This window comes from Schistocerca cancellata, chromosome 12, assembly GCF_023864275.1.
Source record: "Schistocerca cancellata isolate TAMUIC-IGC-003103 chromosome 12, iqSchCanc2.1, whole genome shotgun sequence".
Lineage (NCBI taxonomy): Eukaryota > Metazoa > Arthropoda > Insecta > Orthoptera > Acrididae > Schistocerca > Schistocerca cancellata.
In genome coordinates this window covers 73,290,999-73,318,522 of record NC_064637.1, presented here as the reverse complement: position 1 = coordinate 73,318,522, position 27,524 = coordinate 73,290,999, and the positions used below count along the sequence as shown (strand labels likewise).

At 45.6% G+C, this 27,524-nt stretch overlaps 1 protein-coding gene across 1 annotated transcript in view; it reads right to left on the bottom strand.

Annotated features, from left to right (window-relative positions):
* Positions 1–27,524, bottom strand: part of LOC126109721 (aminopeptidase N-like) — a 222,875-nt gene that overhangs the window by 173,199 nt on the left and 22,152 nt on the right. Inside the window, exon 3 of the mRNA XM_049914775.1 lies at positions 4,811–5,062. Coding sequence (XP_049770732.1) covers positions 4,811–5,062 — 252 coding nt within the window. The remainder of the gene's footprint in view (positions 1–4,810; positions 5,063–27,524) is intronic.

Sequence of the window (27,524 nt, the reverse complement as noted above, 5' to 3'; positions counted from 1 at the left end):
TAGCACAGGAAAGGAATTCGTGGCGGGCCGCATCAAACCAGTTAGTAGACTGAAAAAAAAAAAACAAGGACGAACACGTGTACCAGATCTTGAAACCCTGCGGCAACGGATAACCGCAGTCGTTGAATCGATCCCTCCAGTGATGTTGGCTAATGTGTAGGCGGAAATTGAATATCGCCTAGATGTGCTACGTGCTACCAAGGGCGCTCATGTGGAAGTTTACTGATGTGTAAAAAAAACTTTTATAGTTTGTAAAAAATTAGACACCAGTTTCATATTTGTATCTTTCTTCTAGCCTGAGTTATCAATTTACATAATCAGGGAAAGACTTTTCGGACACCCTGTACTTCCCCCTGGTTGTCTGTCGTGGGCCAGTTCCGGTCGGGACTTCGGGTCGCGGGTTCGGGCTGCTAGTCGGTTGGAACGCGTCTGGAGCGCAGTCCGGACCTGCCAGTCGGGGAGTTGGTATGCGGCACTGGTGCAGTCGGGTTGGAGCAGTGATGCCTGCGTCGACATGGCTCGCCCGACCATTGCCGCCACGCATCACTTGAGCCGGGCCACGGTCTTGGTGGATCGTCGCGGTTTGGCTCGCAGATCGTTCATGAGTCGGCTGTGTGTGTGTGTGTGTGTGTGTGTGTGTGTGTGTGTGTGTGTGCGCGCGCGCGCGCGCGCTCAACTCCGGATGTGTGTTCGCGCGTGCTTAGTTACTGTTGGGTATCGTTCACGTCTTTGTGCAAGTGTTTGCCAGGTTGTGTGTGCAGTTGTTATTAGTTCCTCTGACGCATTCTGCGTGAAGTCGGTCGGTTGCTGCGGGCCAGGGAAGTTATCTCTGCGCGGTGCAGTCGGCTGTGGCCGCTGGCAGTAAGTGCGCAGTGTCGGAGCGTGTGTGGAGCTGTTCGATCGCGACGATCTTCGTGGTTCGCCGACCCAGGACGACAAAGTTGAGTAGTGGTTTCAACTACCCAAGCCACGTCTATTCACGTTGTGGTGGTTCGCTTCGGTGGTTTACTGTTGGGGAGGTTTTCCGGTGAGCAGCACAGAGTGGTTCTACTGCTGAGATTTAGCCGCCATGAGGTGCAATTAACTGTTGTGGTCGACTGCGATTTGAGTGGACCAGTGGAATTTTCTGTCTTGCAGCCGTTAGTTATCTGGTTACCTGCCCTGGGCACTGACGTAAATTCAGGCAGTGTTCTTTTGAGCGAGTTAACTATTACCGTGTTTCAAATTCAAGTGTACCAGCAGAAATTTCTGCCTAGTGGCCGTTAGTGTTCCAGTTACCTGACCTGATCGCTAATGTAATTTCAGGCAGCGTCCTTTCCTCACCTGTTGTCGCTGTGTAACATGGTGTGTAATTTTTACAGCTAATACGTACTCCATTGTGGATTATCACGTTTGTGGTGGTGGTGTGTTGGGGCTTATGGGCGCTCAACATCGAGGTCATCAGCGCCCTGGCACACATTAAAAGGAACGAATGTGGACAGACCTAAGAAAACTAAAGCACACACTCAAAGAAAGCAGGAAAAGAAGGAAAATGCTACATAAGAATATAAAACCTAAGGAAAAGGGAAACATAGCAACAAGAATGTCACAGGAAATTGTTATTGGCTGGCCACTTACATAAAATATGGGCGAGCTTGTCACACAGTGAGCAAATTAAAATTCTCTCCCTAAAATCTTTGTAAAAACATTTGACAGGGCACAGAACTTTAAAACTTTAACCACATTCGTCCGAGTGTTGCCTAAAAGAGATGGCACGTCCTCTGGCAAGTCAGCCGCGACCCGCTGGTCAGAAAATAAAACGCAATCCAATAAAACGTGGCGCACAGTGACCTGGACGCCGCAAGCACCACACATTGCAGGGTCCTCTCGCCGGAGCAGGAAGCCATGCGTCATAGGGCTGTGGCCTATTCGAAGCCGAGTGAGGAGAACCTCGTCCCGTCGATGGGGCTGAAAGGAAGTACACCACACACGCGTTGTGGGCTTGACTATACGGAGCTTATTGTCAGTCACTTCCAGCCACTCATCCTCCCACCGACGCATGACCCGTGAGCTCAACAGCGAGGTGAGTGCGTGCAAGGGGATAGCACACTGAGATACTTGTGGGCCGAGACACGCCTCCTTGGCTGCGAGATCTGCCCTTTCATTCCCAGCAATTCCGACATGCCCCGGAACCCAGCAAAAAGCTACAACCTTCCCCAGCCGCTGTAGTCGGAGGAGGGCATCCTGGATGGTCTGGACAATTTTGTCTGCCGGATACAAACGTTGCAATGAGTGAAGGGCACTGAGTGAATCACGTTTGTAACATTGCCGGTTGAGGTTCTCATGGACTGATTGAGGGGGAGTAAGTTGTTGTGTCGGTCGGACCGTGGCTGCCCCCTGGTTGGGTTCCGACGGATCAAGTGTAGTTGGGCTCACCGCCTGTCTCACCTAAGTGAACGAGGGCAGACCGATCTCCCTGGAGGCCTTCGGAGTGCTAGCGGTGTTCAATTATCTATTGTCAGCTATTTTAAATTTTGGGCTTATGGTCATTGTTTGTTTCTTAAAATTTTGCAAATTAATTTTTAAATTTATCTTTCAAGCTTAAACACTGTGGCCTTCTGTCATTAAAGATTATGATAATATATTTTGAAATTTTGGCCGGCCGAAGAGGCCGAGCGGTTCTAGGCGCTTCAGTCTAGAACCGCGCGACCGCTGCGGTCGCAGGTTCGAATCCTGCCTCGGGCATGAATGTGTGTGATGTCCTTAGGTTAGTTAGGTTTAAGTAGTTCTAAGTTCTATGGGACTCATGACCTCACCTGTTAAGTCCCATAGTGCTCAGAGCCCTTTGAATCATTTTGAAATTTCGAAGTTAATTGTTGCCCTCAGCCATTTATGTTGCACCTTGTACATGTTGCCTTTTGGGTTTTTAATTACTTTATTGCTATCTTAATTGAATTTCTTTAAAGATTTCTTGTTGGCCTCCTGCCTTTAAAGGTCTATGGTAATATATTCTGAAGTTTTGAAATTTAATTGTGGCCCTCAGCCATTTGTGTTGCACTTTGCGTATGTTGTTTTTTTTAATTACTTTATTGCTATCTTAATTGGATTTTTCTTATTAAGATTTCTCGTTCGAAGCCCTCAGCCGTGAAAGAGTTGCTACATTACAATAAATGACAATTAGAAGCATAAACTTACTTCAACCCTTGGCCCTTAACACAACCCTATTACCTGTTCTGCCCAGCGGGTTTAGAGGGCGTTTCAAATACAACATTGAACAATAACTAACAGACACACAGCAGTGAAACTTCCTGCAGCTGCGCTTTAAACACGGGCGTATGCAGGTACGCGAACCGCACTTCGCTCCAACACACCACTGGTGCGAATTTAGGAATGTTCTGGAATTTTTTGAACAGACAATAGCTCCGTACTTAGCAATCGTATACAACCGCTCGCTCACCGATGGATCTGAACCTACAGGTTGGAAAACTGCGCAGGTCGCACCAGTGTTTAAGAAGGGTAGTAGGAGTAATCCATCGAACTACAGACCTATATCATTGACGTCGGTTTGCTGTAGGGTTTTGGAGCATATACTGTATTCAAACATTATGAATCACCTTGAAGGGAACGATCTATTGATACGTAATCAGCACGGTTTCAGAAAACACCGTTCTTGTGCATTCCGTATTTCTAGATTTCCGGAAAGCTTTTGACACCGTTCCTCACAATCGACTTCTAATCAAGCTGCGGGCCAATGGGGTATCGTCTTAGTCATGTGACTGGATTCGTGATTTCCTGTCAGGAAGGTCGCAGTTCGTAGCAATAGACGGCAAATCATCGAGTAAAACTAAAGTGATATCAGGTGTTCCCCAGGGAAGCGTCCTGGGACCTCTGCTGTTCCTGATCTATTACAAATGACCTGGGTGACAATCTGAGCAGTTCTCTTAGGTTGTTCGCAGATGATGCTGTAATTTACCGTCTAGTAATATCATCCGAAGACCAGTATCAGTTGCAAACGAATTTAGAAAAGATTGCTGTATGGTGTGGCAGGTGGCAGTTGACGCTAAATAACAAAAAGTGTGAGGTGATCCACAAGAGTTCCAAAAGAAATCCGTCAGAATTCGATTACTCAATAAATAGTACAATTCTCAAGGCTGTCAATTCAACTAAGTACCTGGGTGTTAAAATTACGAACAACTTCAGTTGGAAAGACCACATAGATAATATTGTGGGGAAGGCGAGCCAAAGGTTGCGATTCATTGGCAGGACACTTAGAAGATGCAAGAAGACAGCTTACACTACACTCGTTCGTCCTCTGTTAGAATATTGCTGCGTGGCGTGGGATCCTTACCAGGTGGGATTGACGGAGGACATCGAAAGGGTGCAAAAAAGGGCAGCTCGTTTTGTATAATCACGTAGTAGGAGACAGTGTGTGGCAGATATGATACGCGAGCTGGGATGGAAGTCATTAAAGCAAAGACGTTTTTCGTCGCGGCGACATCTATTTACGAAATTTCAGTCACCAATTTTCTCTTCCGAATGCGAAAATGTCTCGTTGAGCCCAACCTACATAGGTAGGAATGATCATCAAAATAAAATAAGAGAAATCAGAGCTCGAACAGAAAGGCTTAGGTGTTCGTTTTTCCCGCGCGCTGTTCGGGAGTGGAATGGTAGAGAGAGAGTATGATTGTGGTTCGATGAACCCTCTGCCAAGCACTTAAATGTGAATCGCAGAGTAATCATGTAGATGCAGACTTGGTACATACGTGGGACCTACGTGTGCTACGGCGGCTGTGTGTGTTTGTTTACATGAGGTTTATCCCTGTACACTCACTTGGTGCGGCCGTCCTCGCGGTAGGAGGTGCGGTAGAAGCCGGTGAGGGAGTCGCGCAGCACGCCGCGGAAGGGGATCTCGAGCACGTAGCGGGCGCCGGGCTGCAGCGGCGGAGACACCGACAGCGAGTACGTCTCCTGGCCGGGGTCCGCCCGCTGGCTCACCACGGTGGGCCTGCCGCCGCTGCTGCTGGTGGTGGTGGTCGTGGTGGTGGTGGTGTTGCTGCCGCCGGCAGCGGGCGATGCCGTCGTGCTGTGGGCAGCCGAGCACATGCGTGTCAGAAAATAAAAAAACCTCGTATCACTCAAAAGATGAATGAAGAAAGTAATAGTGTCAGTGAACAGAGCTCCAGGCCCCTATGGAACCCCTGTCAGATTCCATACACCAGAGGTTCCCAACAAAATTTTCTCGAGGACCCCCCTCATCGAGCATGATTGGTACCTTGTCATATCACAGTACCAAGTGACTAAAAAAGCCAAATTAAGAGTCTTTTTATACGTTTACTATTTTTGGTACTTAGAAAAACATTGACATATTCATTATTGAAAAAATATTGAGCTTAAAGCGTTTCCAATTTAGCCATCATTGTTTTTGACATTTTGGATATTCGGGAATCCAGCCGGACGTCGCGTCGTTCTCGCACGATATTTCAACAGCGTGCCTCGCTGTCTTCTTCAGGTGCTACCTGAGACTGGTCCTTGGGTCGATCGAGTCCAGTATTTATGCCTGGGAGGAGCTGGGCGTTCCCTAATCGGTCCGCGCCGCGTCGTGTGTTCCGTCTGAGGTCCGCGCCCGCCAGACGCGGCTACATTGTCCTCTGCTCGCTCGTGTTCCCTCCGCCGTCCGCGCCCGGCCTGGCCGTCTTCTGAAGTCGAGTTCATGATCTGGGGTGTGTCAGACCTGGTCTCCAATGTCAGACACCTCGTCTCACGGCTGTTCTCTCGGTTTCCACTTCTATTTCTTGTAGAATCCCCGAGTGTCCTGCGTTGAGTTTTCACAAGCTCAAGCGCTGGATCCCAGGCAGTGCTGATTTAGTATCCCGAGTAACGGTTGATTAGATTGTCTGTGACCTTAATCTCAATGGCTTCTTTAACGACACTGTCCCAAAATCTTGAGGTCTGCGTCACAATCTTGGTGTCATTGTAATCCATTGAATGACCAAGTTCCAGACAATGCTCTGCTATGGCTGATTTAGTTGCCTGCCTTAGTATGTCTCTGGTGTTCTTTACACCTGATGTTCACAGTTCTGGTGGTCTGGCCAATGTATGACATCCCACACTGGCATGGTATGTTGTAAATACCTGGCGTGCGTAGCCCCAGGTCATCTTTTACATTCCCCAGCATTGCCCCAATTTTGGTGGGTGGGCAAAATATGCTCTTGATGTCATATTTCTGGAGAATCCTGCTGATCTTGGCAGAGATAGGCCCGGCATATGGCAGGTGTGCCATCTTCTTTGCCTCTTCTGGTTCTTCTTCTTGATCCTTTGGCCGGTTAGCAGGTTGAAGTGCCTTCTGGATATCTCTAGAGGAGTACCCATTCCTGCTGAACACTGTAAGTGTTCTATTTCTGTGGCCAGACTATCAGGATCTGACAGAGTTTGTGCTCTGTGGACCAGTGTTTTGAGCACTCCATTCTTCTGTGCCGGATGGTGGCAACTGCTGGCTTGTAGGTATAAGTCAGTGTGCGTAGTTTGCGGTACACACTGTGTCCAAATGTGCCATCTGCCTTTCGGACCACAGATGGAACACTCGACCCGGCGCGGACCGATTAGGGAACGCCCAGCTCCTCCCAGGCATAAATACTGGACTCGATCGACCCAAGGACCAGTCTCAGGTAGCGCCTGAAGAAGACAGCGAGGCACGCTGTTGAAATATCGTGCGAGAACGACGCGAACATCCGGCTGGATTCCCGAATATCCAAGATGTCAACAGATTGCCGGGAAAGCATCAAGAATTACATCATTGTTTTTGTTTAATTTCTGATTAGTGCTCAAATTCTTTGTCTTCAAATCTGGGTGTTTAGTATAACAAACTCCTTAAACAAACTGCCTACTGGCTTCTGTCTCGGGTTCTTCGGCCGACGTTCATCTATTGATTTTACTGACGTTTCGCCAGCACGAGTGGCTGGCATTATCAAAGCTTCACCCTCCATTGCCGGTGGTGAACTGGAGCCGAGCTCGCGGCCACAATGTGCCTTTCGCGCCAACGTCCGAGGACTTCTCCGCGGTCATTTCCGGTGCGGTTCTGCTCTTACTACCTGCGACGGTCATTCGCTGCAGCACGGGAAGCCAGGATCCGCGTGTTTTTGTATTTCTACAGCCTATCTTAAAAGCGCGTGTGATAGTGCTTCTCTACAGCCAGAACTTCCGTGTCGGCGAATTTTATTACGTGGTCGGTCTCACTCAGCGCGTGCTCCGCCACGACCGATTTCTCCACCTGCCCCAACCTGCAGTGCCGCTTATGCTCTTTCATCCTGGTGTTAATTGATATACGGCCCAGAGTGACGGACAGAATCGGCCGTATATTGCGCAAACATGGAGTAAAGACGATTTTCAAACCGACAAGGAAGATCAGAAAGTGTCTTACATCGGCGAAGGAGAAAAGGGATCCACTTGCAATGTCGGGAATATACCGTATACCATGCACATGCGGAAAAGTTTATGTCGGAATGACTGGACGATCAAGTAACACCGGGATCAAAGAGCATAAGCGACGTTGTAGGTTGGGGCAGGTGGAGAAATCGGCCGTGGCAGAGCACGCACTGAGTGAAACCGACCACGTAATAAAATTCGCCGACACGTAAGTTCTGGCTGTAGAGAAGCACTATCAAACGAGCTTGTTCAGAGAAGCTGTAGAAATACAAAAACACGCGAACAGCTTCAACAAGAAAGAGGCCGAGGATGACACGCGTAAAGCTGAAATACTAAACACCTTTTTCCAAAGCTGTTTCACAGAGGAAGACCGCACTGCAGTTCCTTCTCTAAATCCTCGCACAAACGAAAAAATGGCTGACATCGAAATAAGTGTCCAAGGAATAGAAAAGCAACTGGAATCACTCAACAGAGGAAAGTCCACTGGACCTGACGGGATACCAATTCGATTCTACACAGAGTACGCGAAAGAACTTGCCCCCCTTCTAACAGCCGTGTACCGCAAGTCTCTAGAGGAACGGAAGGTTCCCAATGATTGGAAAAGAGCACAGGTAGTCCCAGTCTTCAAGAAGGGTCGTCGAGCAGATGCGCAAAACTATAGACCTATATCTCTGACGTCGATCTGTTGTAGAATTTTAGAAAATGTTTTTTGCTCGAGTATCATGTCGTTTTTGGAAACCCAGAATCTACTCTGTAGGAATCAACATGGATTCCGGAAACAGCTATCGTGTGAGACCCAACTCGCTTTATTTGTTCATGAGACCCAGAAAATATTAGATACAGGCTCCCAGGTAGATGCTATTTTCCTTGACTTCCGGAAGGCGTTCGATACAGTTCCGCATTGTCGCCGTATGAACAAAGTAAGAGCCTACGGAATATCAGACCAGCTGTGTGGCTGGATTGAAGAGTTTTTAGCAAACAGAACACAGCATATTGTTCTCAATGGAGAGACGTCTACAGACGTTAGAGTAACCTCTGGCGTGCCACAGGGGAGTGTTATGGAGCCACTGCTTTTCACAATATATATAAATGACCTAGTAGATAGTGTCGGAAGTTCCATGCTGCTTTACGCAGATGATGGTGTAGTATACAGAGAAGTTGCAGCATTAGAAAATTGTAGCGAAATGCAGGAAGATCTGCAGCGGATAGGCACTTGGTGCAGGGAGTGGCAACTGACCCTTAACATAGACAAATGTAATGTATTGAGAATACATAGAAAGAAGGATCCTTTATTGTATGATTATATGATAGCGGAACAAACACTGGTAGCAGTTACTTCTGTAAAATATCTGGGAGTATGCGTGCGGAACGATTTGAAGTGGAATGATCATATAAAATTAATTGTTGGTAAGGCGGGTACCAGGTTGAGATTCGTTGGGAGAGTCCTTAGAAAATGTAGTCCATCAACAAAGGAGGTGGCTTACAAAACACTCGTTCGACCTATACTTGAGTATTGCTCATCAGTATGGGATCCGTGCCACGTCGGGTTCACAGAGGAGATAGAGAAGATCCAAAGGAGAGCGGCGCGTTTCGTCACAGGGTTATTTGGTAAGCGTGATAGCGTTACGGAGATGTTTAGCAAACTCAAGTGGCAGACTCTGCAAGAGAGGCGCTCTGCATCGCGGTGTAGCTTGCTGTCCAGGTTGCGAGAGGGTGCGTTTCTGGATGAGGTGGTTCAAATCGTTCAAATGGCTCTGAGCACTATGCGACTTAACTTCTGAGGTCATCAGTTGCCTAGAAATATTTAAACCTAACTAACCTAAGGACATCACACACACCCATGCCCGAGGCAGGATTCGAACCTGCGACCGTAGCAGTCACTCGGTTCAAGACTGTAGCGCCTAGAACCGCACGGCCACTCCGGTCGGCTGTGGATGAGGTATCGAATATATTGCTTCCCCCTTCTTATACCTCCCGAGGAGATCACGAATGTAAAATTAAGAAAGATTCGAGCACGCACGGAGGCTTTCCGGCAGTCGTTCTTCCCGCGAACCGTACGCGAGTGGAACAGGAAAGGGAGGTAATGACAATGGCATGTAAAGTGCCCTCCGACACACACAGTTGGGTGGCTTGCGGAGTATAAATGTAGATGTAGTATCACAGTATCGAGTACCTAAAGAGCCAAAGTAAGAGTCTTTTTATACGTTTTCTATTTTTGGTACTTAGAAAAAACATTGACATATTCATTAAAAAAATATTGAGCTTAAAACTTTTCGAATTAAGCAATCATTGTTTTTAGAATGAGATTTTCACTCTCCAGCGGAGTGTGCGCAGACATGAAACTTCCTGGCACATTAAAACTGTGTGCCGGACCGAGACTCGAAGTCGGGACCTTTGCCTTTCGCGGGAAAGGAGAGCTTCTGTAAGGTTTGGAAGGTAGGAGGCGAGGTACTGGCAGAAGTAAAGCTGTGAGGACGGGGCGTGAGTCGAGCTTTGGTAGCTCAGTTGGCAGAGCACTTGCCCGCGAAAGGCAAAGGTCCCAAGTTCAAGTCTCGGTCCGGCACACACTTTAAATCTGCCAGGAAGTTTAATCTTTTGTTAGTTAGATTTCTGATTATTGCTCAAAATCTGTATCCTCAAAACTGGGTGTTTTAGAATAAAAGCTCCTTAAAAAAATAAAAATTGAGTATGAACTGAAAGTGACTGGAAAAAATTAAAAGTGAGTGTGTAAGTCTTTCAAGTGTATCACACTTGTGATTGCATTGAGTAGACATGTGTGAAAAATAAGAAAACACTAATTTCATACAAGGTATTATTTATTTGAAAAAATACAGTTGCAACAGAGTACTCCATCAGTATACAGTTAGTTTTAATTTCCAGTTCTTAATGAGATGAGTTCAATCTGATCTTTGAGTCCATTATTTCTGAAATATTATACTATTGGCCATTAAAATCGCTACAACACGAAGATGACGTGCTACAGACGCGAAATTTAACCGACAGGAAGAAGATGCTATGATATACAAAAGATTAGCTTTTCAGAGCATTCACACAAGGCTGGCGCCGGTGGCGACACCTACAACGTGCTGACATGACGACACGTTTCCGACTTCGATAAAGGTCGGATTGTAGCCTATCGCCATTGTGATTTATCCTATCGCGACATTGTTGCTCGCGAGATCCAGTGACTGTTAGCAGAATATGGAATCGGTGGGTTCAGGAGGGTAATACGGAACGCCGTGCTGGATCCCAATTGCCTCTTATCACTAGCGGTCAAGATGACAGGCATCCTATCCGAATGGCTGTAACGGATCGTGCAGCCACTTCTCGATCCCTGAGTCAACAGATGGGGAGGTTTACAAGACAACAACCATCTGCACGAACAGTTCGACGACGTTTGCAGCAGCATGGACTATCAGCTCGGAGACCCTTGACGCTGCATCACAGACAGGAGCGCCTGCGATGGTGTACTCAACGACGAACCTGGGTGCACGAATGGCAAAACATTTTTTCGGATGAATCTGTTCTGTTTACAGCATCGTGATGGTCGCATCCGTGTTTGGCGACATCGCGGTGAACGCACATTGGAAGCGTGTATTCGTCATCGCCATACTGGCGCATCACCGTCGTGATGGTATGGGGTGCCATTGGTTACACGTCTCGGTCACCTCTTGTTCCAATTGACGGCACTTTGAACAGTGGACGTTTCATTTCATATGTGTTATGTCCAGTGGCTCTACCCCTCATTCGATCCCTGCGAAACCTTACATTTCAGCAGGATAATGCACGACCGCATGTTGTAGGTCCTGTACGAGGCTTTCTGAATACAGAAAATGTTCGACTGCTGCCCTGGCCAGCACATTCTCCAGATCTCTCACCAACTGAAAACATCTGGTCAATGGTGGCCGAGCAACTGACTCGTCACAATACGCCAGTTACTACTCTTAATGAACTGCGTTATCGTGTTGAAGCCGCATGGGCAGCTGTAACTGTACACGCCATCCAAGCTCTGTTTGACTCAATGTTCAGGCGCATCAAGGCCATTATTACGGCCAGAGGTGGTTGTTGTGGGTACTGATTTCTCGGGATCTATGCACCCAAATTTCGTGGAAATGTAATCACATGTCACTTCTAGTATAATATATTTGTCCAATGAATACCCGTTTATCATCTGCATTTCTTCGTGGTGTAACATTTTTAATGGCCAGTAGTGTAGGTTCCAAACTTGAAACTTTCACTCTGAAATCCGACCGCATGTCGAGCTGATTCCTACATTTGTTTTTCATGAAACACATGGAAGAAAATGCTTGCTCCCACCGATATGTGGTTGCAAATGGAAGGATATTTTTCATCGCCTTATCTCCAAGTTTCTTGTAGTCCTTGCGTGCCGATGCCCAGAAGTCTGTAATTTTATCACCGATGAAAATGTTTATCATCGTACCACATCTGGACAGATCCACAAGTTGATCTTGCTCATCTTCAGTGAGGCCTCGGATTTTGTCTACTTCTTCACAGCTGAAGGGATTTCGAATCCATCTGTCGTCAGGGTCACGTTCAGGGAAATACTGTCCAAAAGTGGTGGCTAGGCTGCGTAGATGCTCGGCTACATTGATCTTTATCTGGTCAGGCAAACTCTCCTCTGATGACTCCAAGAATTGTTTTAAAGTAGAAAAGTTAGTTAGTGACTCATTTTCTATCCTTGACGCCCAGATCTGACACTTATTGACCATAGCACTAATCTTGTCCTCAACTTTGAACATGTCTACATTTTTTCCTTGTAAACTCAAGTTTAACACACTTAAGTATTCAAACACATCTGCTAAGTACGCAACTGAGCAAAGCCAAGAGAAGTTAGTGAGATAGTCCGCGCACTTTGTGTCAAGAAGGAATACACGAACCTCGTCTCTAAGTTCAAAAAATCTTGACAAGATCCTACCTCGAGGAAGCCATCTTACTTCCGTATGAATAAGAAGTTGCTCATGCTCACTGCCGATCTCGTAACACTCTAGGAAGAAGCTAGACGCAGAAGTATAGATTTAGGTGTCAGGAAGTATTTTCTGAAGGAATTTGTATGGAGTGTAGCCATATATGGAAGTGAAACGTGGACAATAAATACAGGGTTATTACAAATGACTGAAGCGATTTCACAGCTCTACAATAACTTTATTATTTGAGATATTTTCACAATGCTTTGCACACACATACAAAAACTCAAAAAGTTTTTTTAGGCATTCACAAATGTTCGATATGTGCCCCTTTAGTGATTCGGCAGACATCAAGCCGATAATCAAGTTCCTCCCACACTCGGCGCAGCATGTCCCCATCAATGAGTTCGAAACCATCGTTGATGCGAGCTCGCAGTTCTGGCACGTTTCTTGGTAGAGGAGATTTAAACACTGAATCTTTCACATAACCCCACAGAAAGAAATCACACGGGGTTAAGTCGAGAGAGCGTGGAGGCCATGACACGAATTGCTGATCGTGATCTCCACCACGACCGATCCATCGGTTTTCCAATCTCCTGTTTAAGAAATGCCGAACATCATGATGGAAGTGCGGTGGAGCACCATCCTGTTGAAAAATGAAGTCGGCGCTGTCGGTCTCCAGTTGTGGCATGAGCCAATTTTCCAGCATGTCCAGATTCACGTGTCCTGTAACGTTTTTTTCGCAGATGAAAAAGGGGCCGTAAACTTTAAACCGTGAGATTGCACAAAACACGTTAACTTTTGGTGAATTGCGAATTTGCTGCACGAATGCGTGAGGATTCTCTACCGCCCAGAGTCGCACATTGTGTCTGTTCACTTCACCATTAAGAGAAAATGTTGCTTCATCACTGAAAACAAGTTTCGCACTGAACGCATCCTCTTCCACGAGCTGTTGCAACCGCGCCGAAAATTCAAAGCGTTTGACTTTGTCATCGGGTGCCAGGGCTTGTAGCAATTGTAAACGGTAAGGCTTCTGCTTTAGCCTTTTCCGTAAGATTTTCCAAACCGTCGGCTGTGGTACGTTTAGTTCCCTGCTTGCTTTATTCGTCGACTTCCGCGGTCTTCGCTCACTGCAGGCCGACCCGTTGATTTCCACTTACAGAGGCATCCAGAAGCTTTAAACTGCGCATACCATCGCCGAATGGAGTTAGCAGTTGGTGGATCTTTGTTGAACTTCGTCCTGAAGTGTCGTTGCACTGTTATGACTGACTGATGTGAGTGCATTTCAAGCACGACATACGCTTTCTCGGCTCCTATCGCCATTTTGTCTCACTGCGCTCTGAAGCGCTCTGGCGGCAGAAACCTGAAGTGCGGCGTCAGCCAAACAAAACTTGATGAGTTTTTCTACGTATCTGTAGTGTGTCGTGACCATATGTCAATGAATGGAGCTACAGTGAATTTATGAAATCGCTTCAATCACTTGTAATAGCCCTGTAGTTTAGACAAAAAGAGAATAGAAGCATTCGAAATGTGGTGCTGCAGAAGAATGCTGTAGATTAGATGGGTAGTTCACATAACTAATGAAGAGGTATTGAATAGAATTGGGGAGAAATTTGTGGCACAACTTGACTAGAAGAAGGGATCGGTTGGTAGGACATATTCTGAGGCATCGAGGGATCACCAGTTTAGAATTGAGCGGCAGCGAGGAGGGTAAAAATCGTAGAGGGAGACCAAGAGATGAATACACTAAACAGATTCAGAAGGATGTAGGTACTGGGAGATGAAGAAGCTTGCACAGGATAGAGTAGCATGGAGAGCTGCATCAAACCAGTCTCAGGACTTAAGACCACAACAACAACAAAGCTATGCTCACGCAGGAAGTGACCAAAACGAAAAATCTGTTATCATACGAAATATATTTAATGTATTTTTTGTTCTTAAAGCATCTTGCGGACCCCTGGGGTTCGCGGACCGCCTGTTGGGAACCACTGCTATACACTATTTGTGGTCGTATTAGCCCCTCTTCTAACTATATAGTAGATACCTCGAACAAAAAACCATGACCAGTTTTTGGAAAAAGGCACCTGTCACGCACTTCTAAAAGAATGGTATTACATGTAATACACAAAACTACCGCGCAATATCCTCAACATCGATTTGTTGCCGAATCTTAGAATACACTAAGCTCTGCGATTATGAAGAATCTTTAACAGAACGTCCCCCTCAATCCCAACCAGCATGGATTTCGAAAAAATCGATCATGTGAAACACAACACACACTTTTCTCTGATGACGTACTGGAAGCTTTGGATCAAGTCAGTCAAATAGATGCAGTGTTTCTTATGTACGAATGCATGCTTTCGCGACGATATCCGATGATAAAACATTCTCGGGTTTTAAGCCGCGTCAAGTGGTTTACTGCCTACGAACTTTCGGCAGAGATCTCCTCTGCCATTGTCAAGTGGATGACTGCCGTGTGGTTGTCATTGCCGTGATTATATAGCCGTGACGTCGCTCGTGACGTCACTGGTGCTCGGTCCCGGCGTGGCGATGGGAAGTCCATTAGCTACAGTACTAGCCAACCTCTCTATGGAACATTTCAAAGACATCGCCTTGGACACGGCTCCTGCAAAGCCGAGCTGTTTTTATCGCTACTTCAACGATACCTTCGTCATTTGGCCACATGGACAAGAAATGTTAGAAGAGTTCCTGGAGCATATCAACAGCATCCACGACCACATCAACTTCACAATGGAAGTAAAGGACGGTTCCCTGCCGTTCTTGGACGTGCTTGTCCGTCGTAAACCCAAAGGGTCTCTAGGTCATAGCGTTTACCGAAAGCCCACCCACACGGATCGGTATCTGCACGCCACCAACTTCCATCACCCAGCACACAAACAGTCAGTTCTGAGGACATCAGTACATCGAGCTGAAACCGTCTCAGACGCTGAAATCTCACAAGCAGTGTCATCCAAGGCTCAAAGGAAGAAGACCTCTGAAGAAGACACCAAGCAGATTGATTTCTTACCGTTTTGTGGTTCGACAACAGGGAAGATTAGTCGGCTCCTGAAGAGGCATAAAACAGACACAATCTTCAGGCCTCCAGCAAAGATTCGGCGACTAATGAAATCTGTGAAAGACGATGTAGGCCACAGAACGCCAGGAATTTACAAGATACCGTGTGGATGTGGGCAGTTCTATGCCGGCCAGACTGTTCGCACTATGGAACAGTGCCGCATAGATCATGAAAGGTGTTACCGTCTGCGCTGTCCCGAAAAGTCAGCTTTAGCAGAACATGTTCTGGAAAACGGACACCGAATTGCATTCGATGAGACGTCTATTATTAATCGAACTAATGGCTTCTTGGATAGCGTGATAAACGAGGCCATAGAATTTCTGACAACACCTTCAATAGAGGCGGTGGATTGCAGCTGAGTACAACGTGGGATCTGATGTTGAGAGAGTTGAAGGGCGCCCGGCGGTCGCGCGGTCAAAACATTGCCATATATGGTGCGGGACCGAGCACCAGTGAAGTCACGAGCGACGACGCGGCTATACGAGGTGCATTCAAGTTCTTAGGCCTCCGATTTTTTTTCTAATTAACTACTCACCCGAAATCGATGAAACTGGCGTTACTTCTCGACGTAATCGCCCTGCAGACGTACACATTTTTCACAACGCGAAGGCTTCTTTAGGAGTCTGTTTTGACCACTGGAAAATCGCTGAGGCAGTAGCAGCACGGCTGGTGAATGTGCGGCCACGGAGAGTGTCTTTCATTGTTGGAAAAAGCCAAGTCACTAGGAGCCAGGTCAGGTGAGTAGGGAGCATGAGGAATCATTTCAGAGTTGTTATCACGAAGAAACTGTTGCTTAACGTTAGCTCGATGTGCGGATGCGTTGTCTTGGTGAAACAGCACACGCGCAGTCCTTCCCGGACGTGTTTGTTGCAGTGCAGGAAGGAATTTGTTCTTCAAAACATTTTTGTAGGATGCACCTGTTACCGTAGTGCCCTTTGGAACGCAATGGGTAAGGATTACGCCCTCGCTGTCCGAGAACATGGACACCATCATTTTTTCAGCACTGGCGGTTACCCGAAATTTTTTTTGTGGCGGTGAATCTGTGTGCTTCCATTGAGCTGACTGGCGATTTGTTTCTGGATTGAAAAATGGCATCCACGTCTCATCCATTGTCACAACCGACGAAAAGAAAGTCCCATTTGTGCTGTCGTTGTGCGTCAACATTGCTCGGCAACATGCCACACGGGCAGCCGTGTGGTCGTCCGTCAGCATTCGTGGCACCCACCTGGATGACACTTTTCGCATTTTCAGGTCGTCATGCAGGATTGTGTGCACAGAACCCACAAAAATGCCAACTCTGGAGGCGATCTGTTCAACAGTCATTTGTCGATCCCCCAAAACAATTCTCTCCACTTTCTCGATCGTGTCGTCAGACTGGCTTGTGCGAGCCTGAGGTTGTTTCAGTTTGTTGTCACACGATGTTCTGCCTTTATTAAACTGTCGCACCCACGAATGCACTTTCGACACATCCATAACTCCATCACCACGTCTCCTTCAACTGTCGATGAATTTCAATTGGTTTCACACCACGCAAATTCAGAAAACGGATGATTGCACGCTGTTCAAGTAAGGAAAACGTCGCCATTTTAAGTATTTAAAACAGTACTCATTCTCGCCGCTGGCGGTCAAATTCCATCTGCCGTACGGTGCTGCCATCTCTGGGACGTATTGACAATGAACGCGGCCTCATTTTAAAACAATGCGCATGTTTCTATCTCTTTCCAGTCCGGAGAAAAAAAAATCGGAGGCCTTAGAACTTGAATGCACCTAAAAGCACGGCAGTGACAACCACATGACAGTCATCCACTTGACAATGGCAGAGATCTCTGCCGAAAGCTCGTAGGCAGTAAACCACTTGACGCGGCTTGAAACCCGAGAATGTTTTATTGCAGTGTTTCTTGATTTCCAGAAAGCATTTGACTCAGTACCGCACCTACGCTTATTATCGAAAGTACGATCATACAGGTATCATGTAAAATTTGTGACTCGACTGAGGGCCTTTTGGTAGGGATGACACGGCATGTTATCTTGAGTGGAGAGTCATAGTCAGCTGCAAAGTAACGCCGGGTGTGCTGTGAGTTAACGAGCATTGCGCTCTCATTTAAATATATGTGTGAAAGGGTAAGTCTACAGGAATTGTGAAACGAACGCTGTCGTCCAGAGCCGCGTGCCATAAAGGGCGCAGATTCACCACGAGAAGGGGAAATTCACAGGCGTCTGTTGTGTATTGAGGCCTAAGCGCTGTAGTGTGCGAGTGGGACAGCGGGTCATGCAGAATTTCGCTATTCATCTCCGCCATCGCCAATGATGGCGGACACACTGAACATGTCACAACCCAAATCCGAATATCTGTAATAACTTTTACATGTTGAATAAAAAATCTCAGATAGTTGTCAAAGATACTGGACAGTAGTTCCGTGGATGACTTCTGCTAACCGTCTTGCAGACGGGTGCTAACTCCGCTTCATTCACTTATTACGTACTTCAAGCTTCTCCTTTTCGGCTCCATACCTTCCCACATTCTCTAATTACACATTCCCAAGCATTACTGAAGAGAAGCGCTGTGTACTTTTGAATTTGACACAGATTTTGTGTGGAAACTGAAACCTGGGAGCACAGATGTAAAGCTATGAGATAGCAAAGCTGCGGCAAGATCTTATCTGCAGCTGCTAACGCCCCAGGCGTCATAAACCGAATGAGCACGGCAGCATAATCGGCACGCAGGAGTTTCAAGCATCCACAGCTACATAAAAGGTGGACCTGGGGCGTCGTGAGAACTCACACCAATACAGGGGCAGTGAATCATTCTTAAGTGTTAATGTAACACGGAAGTCGTCTTTTACGGTTTTACTGTGTTTGTAGGCTTCCGTATCTCACTCAATAAAAACGGACGCCTTAGATGATCACTTTGTTGTTCGTCCGTCCGTCTGTCTGTCTGGCAGTTAAAAACCCCTCTTCTCTGGAACGGACAAACGTATCAAGTTGAGATTTGTGTCACATAGTAAGCTCCATGGTCCCTTCGCGTTGTAAAACACAAACTTCTACGTGAATGCAATTAAAATATATGGCCATTTATGTCATATATATATAGATTCTCGCCAGTTCACTGATCAACACCCATAGGGTACTTCTCGGTGACCTACAATTATGAAATTTGGCAAGAAGCAAGGTTTCAGAGCCTATTGATTTCGATTTTAATTTTAATAATTAACAGCCTCAGTTGCACCGTTTGCCTAGAATTTACCTAGGTTTCAGTCGGGATAACCCAATCTTCTTCAGAATAACAGTAACCACCGTTTGTCCATAGTGGACATCGTCAAGCTAAAACTACAAATCCATAAATTATCTGGAACTGCCTCGGCCCCACTTCGCGACCGCGATGCGGCAGCCATGAATGCTGTACTGGAACTGACCGTAGCGTCATGAGGCCCGCCCAGGCGGACACAATACGTTGCGCCTGCGCATAAACTGTATGATAGTTGAAACTTCCTGGCAGATTAAAACTGTGTGCCGCACCGCGACTCGAACTCGGGACCTTTGCCTTTCGCGGGCAAGAGCTACACCACTGAGCTACCTAAGCACGACTCACGCCCCGTCCTCACAACTTTACTTCTGCCAGTACCTCGTTTCCTACCTTCCAAACTGGTACTGGCAGAAGTAAAGCTGTGAGGACGGGGCGTGAGTCGTGCTTGGGTAGTTCAGTGGTAGAGCACTTGCCCGCGAAAGGCAAAGGTCCCGAGTTCGAGTCTCGGTCCGGCACACAGTTTTAATCTGCCAGGAAGTTTCATATCAGCGCACACTCCGCTGCAGAGTGCAAATCTCATTCTATATGATAGTTACTTGTTGGGACAACACGTGAACTTACCTAGAATTTACTAGTAAAGTGAAATAAAAGGTATAGCTGAGGAAAAGGGCGTATATATTAATCTGTACAGAAGGTACTTAGATAGGCTGTCTTAACATTTATGAAGTATTCATTGGTCATGATATGAGGAAGATATGTGCTTACATGCTATGGCCTAACTAGGAAAATTTTTGTGCTTAAGCACTAACTTTAATCGCATAAAAAGAACTTAAGAGTGGGAAAGATAATATAAAGCCAACATCGTCATTATTACGACTAGGTCTAGAAATTTTTGAGACATAATTGTTAAGCACTTGCTTAGACGTAATTGTTAAGCACTTGCTTAGGTATGGTTACAACACATGAACATCTTGTTGACTTAGCACACAAATGGTCATAATTGAACTTAGGAACAAGTCTATATCTAATCTGAACATCCGGCAATACGGGCCAAATAAAATAGATGGTCATTATTCAAAATTAGTATATTTGACCTGAAATGGTCTAGAATCAATTCAAAAACTAATGCACGTGCCTTATTGAGCTTCTTAGCGAAGTTATGAGTTGCAGAAAACACTAAAGTAGGGGATAATGTGGCGGCAATAGGGTACTCAATTTGCCTCCATGGAGTTGATCCACACACATTCTGTAAAAACTGTGTGTGGACCACTACTTCTTTATGAGATGACGGGAAATGGTTAAATTATGTGATTTAGCGAGCAACGCTCCAAGGACACCTTTAAACGTCATTGAGTAAGATCAATTCAAAGTGGGGCCGAGGCAGTTCCAGATACGTTTTATAGTCTGACGATAATTTATGGATTTGTAGTTTGAGCTTCACGATGTCCAATATGGACAAACGGTAGTTACTGTTATTCTGAAGAAAGTTGTGTCATCCCGACTGAAACCTAGGTAAATTCTAGGCAAACGGGGCAGCTGAGGCTGTTAATTATTAAAATTAAAATTAATTGTACACAGTTGCTGACAGGGCCGCGAAATGTTGAAGCTATTGACTTCGCTTTTTAAGTTGTACTGCCTACCTGAGCGAGTAAGGGATCTGACATTCTACGCTCCCACCCGTGGTATGCCAGTTTTTTTTTTGTGAAGACGACGTCTACCTGAGCAGTTCCTGCCCTTAGATCCAAACGGGTGACTATTTTACCTCCAGGATATTTTACCCAATAGGATGACATCATCATTTCGTCGTACAGCACAGCTGAATGACCTTTGCAAAAATTATCGCTGTAGTTTCCTCATGCTTTCAGCCGTTAGCAGTACCAGCACAGCAACGTTGTTTTGGTTTATGTTACAAGGTCACATCAGTCAATCATACGGACTGTTGCACCTGCAACTATTCAAAAGGCTGCTGTCCCTCTTCAGGAACCACAGGTTTGTCTGACCTCTGAACAGATACCCCTCGATTGTGGTTGCACCTGCAGTACAGTTATCTATATCGAGTGGATACACGTTGCAATTGCAGTTATGCAGACATGAAGACTCTTGGACGTGCTTGGCTAGCGTGGAGAGCTACATCTAGACAGTCTTTGACTGAAAACAACAACAACAACAACAACTACTACTACTACTACTACTACTACTACCACCACCACCACTACCGCCAACAAATGATAAGTAGATTTCACTATTGAATTAAATTTCTCATTTATTGGTGTTTGAACAATGGCAGCTCATAAATTGGACGAGTAGTTTAAGAAAGGAAAGGCACCTGGAACAGATGGAAGTTTTTAGACGCTGCTAGAGGGAAGATATGCCTAAGAAGAGAGAGTTTATCACTTAATCCGTTCAATTTGGGCGTGAGAAAGGATCCAAGCAGAATGGAAGCAGTCTGCCATCTTCCCAATACTTAAAGAAATGGGACGCAGTGAGATTCAGCAACTACGAAGGAATTACCTTATTCTATGTACAGCTTATATAATGGACATGCTGTTGCTGAAGGAGCTAACGTCACACGTTGAGGAGATACTTTCATTTCAACAATCAGGGTTTAGAAACGGAAAATCATCTCTACACCAACTACATATAATACGGCAAATGCTATAAAAAGAGGTATTAATTTTGCAGAGATATTAACTGTCTTTTGTGGGCTTCCAAAACGCATACGACAGTGTGAAGAGGCAAGCTATATGGCAAAAACTGAAAGCAATCCCAGAAAACTAACTCAAGCATGTGCAGGAGATAGAACACGTACAGTGAAAGTGAGTGGAAAGATGTCTGAAAGAAGCTCGAGGTGAGGTTTGAAGTGCAGTGGGAGACTGCCCCCCCCCCCCCCCCCCCAAGTCTGCATAATCTGACTCTGAAAAGAGCCGTGAGAAAGGCAACAAACCCAGCGACTGGAATTCTGTTGGGTAGAAGAATTAACAATCTAGCCAATGTGAATGATGTAATTTTCAGTGTCGGTTAGACCGTCAGCGAGAGCGCACCGCTAGTTCCTGCTACTAAAAAGGCGAGCACACCGTTCGCTTGTTACATATTATTACGGGCTTCAAACAGGATCGACTTACTTTCAGTTATCTGTGTAATTTCTTGCGGATCCCAAACGTCTCGATAGATTTCAACCAAATTAGGCACAGAAAAAGCAGGCCTCACGAATATCATCACTGTGGGATTTATAACTTCCCAGCTCCAATATTTATTTTTTTATTTATTTATGCATTTATTTTACCTGGCAAGATTAGGGCCTTCAGGCCCTCTCTTACACCTAACCAGGCATACTCAGATTCAACAAATTTCAGTTTCTACAGAACATTAAGGACATATAACATGTTATACAGTATTAATGTTACAGAAAAAATTAGAGATTATAAAAGTACTACAATGATAATTATAACAATCAAAAAGTAATTATAATAATCAAGAATAATAATAATAGTAATGACTATGTATAGGAAAGTGAACATATTTTTTCTTTTATGAATGTCAGTCCTATTGCTAGTTGGGAATTTTCTCGTTATATTCTTGCAGCTTGTGAGTTATTCTCATCAAGCAGAGACATAAGACGATAGAATGGGGTGAAAGAGATATAGAAAAGGTAGATAAGTTAGAGGAGGAGAAATAGAATGGTAAAATTCGAAGCTATGATGGAGAGGAGAAAGAAAAAGATGAGAGGGGCACGACAATGGTGGCTATACCGTCCCTAATATGTAAGTCTTGAGTTCCCTTTTGAATGTTAAGTGGTTCTGGATAAGACGCAGATCACAGGGGAGCGCGTTCCATAGTCGTATGGCTGAGATGGAGATATGTATGGAGATAGGGCAAAAACATGTTTTCCCAAATCCTGGCATAAAGGTTCCCCTGCATGACAAGTATCAGCCTTCCAAGTTGTTGTGTACATAGTGCCGCATAGTCAGCACGTACACAGCTTTCCCATTAGAGCGCGCCCCGCTAAGCACAACAGCGCAGGCGCAGTGCTCGTCCGTCTCCGCACTACGAGATGGCGCTGTCTTAGAGACGGACCAAATTCTGCTTCCGCCGATCCGCGTATTAATATGTAACGCAGCCAATGAGATTGCTGCTAATGTAGAACCTTTTCTCCTCGCGGATCACACTCTAGCAGTGATACCTGAACGCGCGAGGTATTATAATGAGTGTACAGACCTCTGATTAGTCAGTCTGCATTAGTCTGCACCAGTCTGCATTAGTCTGTACCAGTCTATACCCAAGTTTCAGTCTGCACCTAAGAAGATTATCGTATTCCTGTACATAGCCATGAAGATAAATGTATAGACACCTTGTCAAGTATCAGAGATATGTGAGAATAAGATTAACATACCAAGACCAAAGGAACTTCAGATTGTCAATTTAAATAGCATCCAGAATCAAGTTACGTAATGTCTATGCTTTTTATTATTTTAATAAATGTGTGTGAAAATTAATCAAGTTCTGTTTAAAGTTGGTCACCGTCAATCTGCTACTCTAAGCGTGAAAGTGTCTGATCTAACGGCAGAAGATAAACACGCAACAATAAGACCACGACACATATTGCTACTTCGTTAGAACGACACGTCAAATAATCTGATGGTCTGTGTACCTAAGGTCTTACAGTACGCACACCACATAAGCCAACCTGCTTTGCAGTGCAGTTTACATGTCACAGGCAAGAAACAGTTTGACTACGAAGTCTTTCGCGATGTAGTCCTTGCATAAAAAGTTCTCGGTTTACTTGCCATGTCAGATTTGGATAACATCCCAAGCTTTCGATGACTACCTCCGTCATCTTTGTCAGGGGTAAAACTGAGCCAGTGTTACCCCTGACGAAGATGACGGAGGTAGTCATCGAAAGCTTGGGATGTTATCCAAATTTGACGCAGCAAGTAAACTGAGAACTTTTTATGCAAGAAACAGTTTCCTGGGCCCAAATAGGTGATCTGTCCAGCACGACATGCATGCCGTTGGAGTATCATCGGCCTATTTTATTGAACTGTACTGCAGCAGGTGCACTTGCCAATGACCAGGGATACGAATAGGTTGTGATGGGTGGAGGAGGGTACGGACAAAGTGATGGGAGGAGGAAATGGACAAAGACAGGGGGAGATGCATGACGTAGGTGGGCGATGTACAGGGATAGTGGGCAGGTGGAAAGGAAAGAGGAGGAGGTAGAAATGGAGACAGAGGGAGGGGTAGGAAGATATGGGCAAATGGAAGGGCGGATGAAATGGGCACAGGGAGTGAGAGGAGGAACACACACACACACACACACACACACACAGAGAGAGAGGGGGGGGCAGCAGGAGGTGACAGACGGAGGGGGGGGGAGAGGGGGGAGCGCGAGGCAGGAGTAATAGACGGGCATGCAAACAGGCAGAGGCGGTTGTGGACAGGCAGAGGCGGGAGGAAGATGCGGGCAGACCAGACAGAGGGCAGGAAATGGAGACAGACAGAGGGGACGAAGACGTGGACAGAGGGGATAAAGACGTAGACAATGAAAAAGGGAGGAGGATTTGTGTCCAATATGTTTGTCAAACCCACAATATTGGACCCAATACTAATTATTTTGACCCCCTATCAAAATTGATACCGGTTAATCTGCAACGCTAAGATCAAAAACGAAAACAGACACAAATAATCGGAGAACTAATTTCGATCACAAAACGCCGCCATCTTCATGAATGTAATCTCTAATTACACAATACAAATTTAGGAGTTCGTAGCTTTAATGTGGAGCCGACCTCAATTTCAAGCAAATTTCGATAAGACACCAACCATTTCCAAACACCGGCTCCTGAGCTGTTCAGACATCCTAATCACAACTCTATGATCAAAATGAAAGGTCTTAAGAACGGAATTTCAGTCATCGGAAAATACAGGGTGGCGTAGTCGAACGGCAAGATTTAAGTACTAGCTACCTGCCGTGATGACGTGTTACAGGACTGTGCGGCTGATCCCGGCGGAGGTTCCAGTCCTCCCTCGGGCAGGGATGTGTGTGTTTGTCCTTAGGATAATTTAGGTTGAGTAATGTGTAATAAATCGCCAGGTCCCGATGGGATTCCAATTCGGTTTTACATAGAGTACTCTACTGCACTGGCTCCTTGCTTAGCTTGCATTTATCGCGAATCTCTTGCCAAACGTAAAGTCCCGAGCGACAGGAAAAAAGTGCAGGTGAGGCCTGTATATAAGAAGGGTATAAGGACGGATCCTCAAAATTACACACCAATATCCTTAACATCGGTTTGTTGCAGGATTCTCGAACATATTCTCAGTTCGAAAATAATGAATTTCCTTGATACTGAGGAGTTGCTGTCCATGCATCAGCACGGCTTTAGAAAGCATCGCTCCTGCGAAACGCAACTCGCCCTTTTTTCCCATGATATCTTGCGAACCATGGGTGAAGAGTGTCAGACGGATGCCATATTCCTTGACTTCCGGAAAGCGTTTGACTCGATGCCCCACTGCAGACTGCTAACTAAGGTACCAGCATATGGGATTGGTTCCCAAGTATGTGAGTGGCTCGAAGATTTCTTAAGTAATAGAACCCAGTACGTTGTATTCGATGGTGACTGTTCATCGGAGGTGGGGGTATCATCTAAAGTGCCCCAGGGAACTGTGGTAGGTCCGCTGTTGTTTTCTATCTACATAAATGATCTTTTGGATAGGGTGGATAGCAATGTACGGCTGTTTGCTGATGATACTCTGGTGTACGGGAAGGTGTCGTCGTTGAGTGACTGTAGGAGGATACAAGATGACTTCGACAGGATTTGTGATTGGTGTAAAGAATGGCAGCTAACTCTTAATATAGGTAAATGTAAATTAATGCAGATAAATAGGAAAAAGAATCCCGTAATGTTTGAATACTTCACTAGTAGTGTAGCGCTTGACACAGTCACGTCGATTAAATATTTGGGCGTACCATTGCAGAGCGATATGAAGTGGGACAAGCACGTAATGGCAGTTGTGGGGAAGGCGGATAGTCGTCTTCGGTTCATTGGTAGAATTTTGGGAAGATGTGGTTCATCTCTATAGGAGACCGCTTATAAAACACTAATACGACCTATTCTTGAGTACTGCTCTAGCATTTGGGATCCCTATCAGATCGGATTGAGGGAGGACATAGAAGCAATTCAGAGGCGGGTTGCTAGATTTGTTACTGGTAGGTTTGATCATCACGCGAGTGTTACGGAAATGCTTCAGGAACTAGGGTGGGAGTCTCTAGAGGAAAGGAGGCGTCCTTTTCATGAATCGCTACTGAGGAAATTTAGAGAACCAGCATTTGAGGCTGACTGCAGTACAATTTTACTGCCGCCAACTTACATTTCGCGGAAAGACCACAAAGATAAGAGAGATTAGGGCTCGTACAGAGGCATATAGGCGGTCATTTTTCCCTCGTTCTGTTTGGGGGTGTAACAGGTAGAGAAGAGGCTAGTTGTGGTACGAGGTACCCTCCGCCACGCATCGTATGGTGGATTGCGGAGTATGTAATTAGATGTAGATGTAAGCTTAGGGACTGATGACCTTAGCAGTTAAGTCCCATAAGACTTCACACACATTTGAACATTTTTTTTGTTATAGGAGTTGGGCTCGTAGGAAGGTGACAGTTTTAGCAGCCATGGAATGCCTGCCAAGTGCATAATGTGCGCTTCCGATAAGGGCGTGTTACAGTACCTGAATAGTTTCTTTCGAGCTCAGTGCTTTCTACTGAGAATTTAATTCACCTCCACAGGCTCCCATGCCATTTTCGAACGCTGTCATACTTCGAATACACTGGTAGCAGTACAAATAAATGAGGTGAAAAAACGCCGAACTGAAGAGAAGATTGATCGTGTGTGTGAAGTTTTATGAAGAAGAAGTCTGTGAGAGTCAACTAAGTTGTACATGCAGAACTTGGTCTCGGCAATCGGTCAGTGAGAAGGATTTTGGAGAAAGGTCATCACCATCCATACAAGATGCATATTGAGCAAGCCCTCCAACCTCAATGTGTGCAAAACCACATATATGATACTATATTTAAATATAGCATTCAAGGTAAATTATTTATTTCCACTCACACTCAACAGATTCATGTCAAAAAAATTTACGAAATCTCCAGATTGTGTGAACTTTTCTTCCCATCTCACTTCCTCACCCAGTATTTTTACTGTAGTCTCACGAGTAACGGATCGGTTGCGGTGCTAACGACCTAACAGATCTGTCCTTACTATGTCAGTGACTGTAATAGCAGTTGGATTTATACAATTTTTCAATTGCAGGACTCACATGCTATGGATATCATGACTATTGTCTCCTGAGCGGTAGCCTGTGCGAATACTAAAGCTTTCTGCGTGGTGATCGGTTCGGTTGTCACCACAGTGGAGTCTGTAACCAGCTTTTGTATGCCTTGTTTTTTCTTTCTTTTTTTTCTTTTTTTTAGGTTCAGTAGGCGTACCGGAGCCGCCGATAATTGGAATCAAAAAAATGTTTCAAATGGCTCTGAGCAGTATGGGACTTAACATCTATGGACATCAGTCCCCTAGAACTTAGAACTACTTAAACCTAACGACAGCACAAAACATCCAGTCATCACGAGGCAGAGAAAATCCCTGACCCCGCCGGGAATCGAACCCGGGAACCCGGGCGTGGGAAGCGAGAACGCTACCGCACAACCACGAGCTGCGGACTATTGGAATCATCTGTGAACATTACTCACTCCCCATTGTAATGGCCGAGAAATTCCATTGTTGTTGTGTTGATAAGGTCGTCATTTTGAAATTTTCCACTTGTCGTCCTAACATCAGTTTGCAGAGTATATGTTCTGTGTAGACTATCCTAGTTCGGTATGAATGGAGAT